The 1,393-nt window shown below is 50.0% G+C and overlaps 1 protein-coding gene across 1 annotated transcript; it reads right to left on the reverse strand.

Moving 5' to 3' along the window:
- Window positions 1–29: 29 nt before the first annotated feature.
- On the reverse strand, window positions 30–936 carry LOC113405274 (olfactory receptor 13H1-like; the record flags this gene model as incomplete). The annotated part of the gene is made up of 1 exon (XM_026646321.1): window positions 30–936. A coding segment is annotated over exon 1 (907 nt), but the record flags the coding sequence as incomplete, so codon positions are not given.
- Between the last annotated feature and the right edge of the window lie 457 nt (window positions 937–1,393).

A 1,393-nucleotide genomic window follows, 5' to 3' on the forward strand; every position in this document is an offset into this window, starting at 1 on the left:
ATTCCTTTCTCCCATCTGTGCTTCAGAGCCTTCTTCATGTGCCTCCTTCACATCCTTGTTTCTCAGGCTGTAGATCAGAGGGTTTAGAACCGGAGTGACTGCTCCATAAAAGAGGGAAATGTACTTGTCCTGATCTGGGGAAGATTTGGACTGAGGCCGCAGATACACAAAGATGGCCGCCCCGTAAAACAAGGCTACCACGGTGATGTGGGAGGCACAGGTGGAGAAGGCCTTGGTCCTGCCCTGGGTGGAGTGGATCCTCAGCACGGCCGCAATGATGTGGACGTAGGCCACAAGGATGAAGGAAAAGGGCACCAACAGGACAAGGACGCCGGTGCTGACCATCACGATTTGGTTGCTGCGGGTGTCCGAACAGGCCAGCTTCAGCATGGCCTGGAGCTCACAAGCAAAGTGGTTGATGACGTTGGGCCCGCAAAAGCGAGGTTGCTTGGCCAGGAAATCGGACAGGCACAGGAGGAAACTGCCACTCCACGACATGGCTGCCAGCTGGAGGCAGACCCTGTTGCTCATTACAAGGGTATAGCGCAGCGGCTTGCAGATGGCCACCCAGCGGTCATAAGCCATCACAGCCAGCAGAAGGCACTCGGTTATCCCCAAGAAGCGTGAGATGTACATCTGAGCCAAGCACCTGCCCAGGGAGATGGAGGGTCTCTTGGAGAGGCAGTGGACCATCAACTGAGGGACGTTGATGGTGATATAGCAGATATCTAAGAAGGACAAGTTACTGAGGAAAAAGTACATGGGGGTGTGGAGTCGGAGGTCCACTCTGGTGAGCAGGATCAGGAGTGTGTTTCCGACCAGGGTCAGTAGGTAGATTGCAAAAAGGAAACCAAAGAGGGTGAACTTCACATGAGGGCCCCCAGAAATTCCTACCAGGATGAATTCAGTCACCACAGAGTCATTGTCTCCTTCCATGGTACCACAGTCCAGGGCTTATCTGCCAAGAGACAGGAGGAATGGTTACTACATTGAGGGCTGACAACAGGAGAGACATCATGCCATGCAAAGTCAGCAAAGCCGGGCATTACGTGCAAATAGATGGCTTTCCACAATAACCTACACAATGCTGTGCACAATACTGAAATGTACTGAGTACAGTTGTTTATATTGCACTAGCACCTGAAACAAAACTACTGAAGATAATTAAGTCCCAAGCAGACTGTGAAGAGCTACAGAAGGATCTCTCAAAACTGGGTGACGGGGCAACAAAATAGCAGATGAAATTCAATATTGATAAATGCAAAGCAATGCACATTGGAAAACATAATCCCAACTATACATATAAAATGATGGGGTCTAAATTAGCTGTTACCACCCAAGAAAGAACAAGGAGTAATGGTCTCAAGTTGCAGTGGGGGAGGTTTAGGTTGGA

This window comes from Terrapene carolina, unplaced genomic scaffold (assembly GCF_002925995.2).
Source record: "Terrapene carolina triunguis isolate 2854851 unplaced genomic scaffold, T_m_triunguis-2.0 Scaffold34888, whole genome shotgun sequence".
Taxonomy (NCBI): Eukaryota; Metazoa; Chordata; order Testudines; family Emydidae; genus Terrapene; species Terrapene triunguis.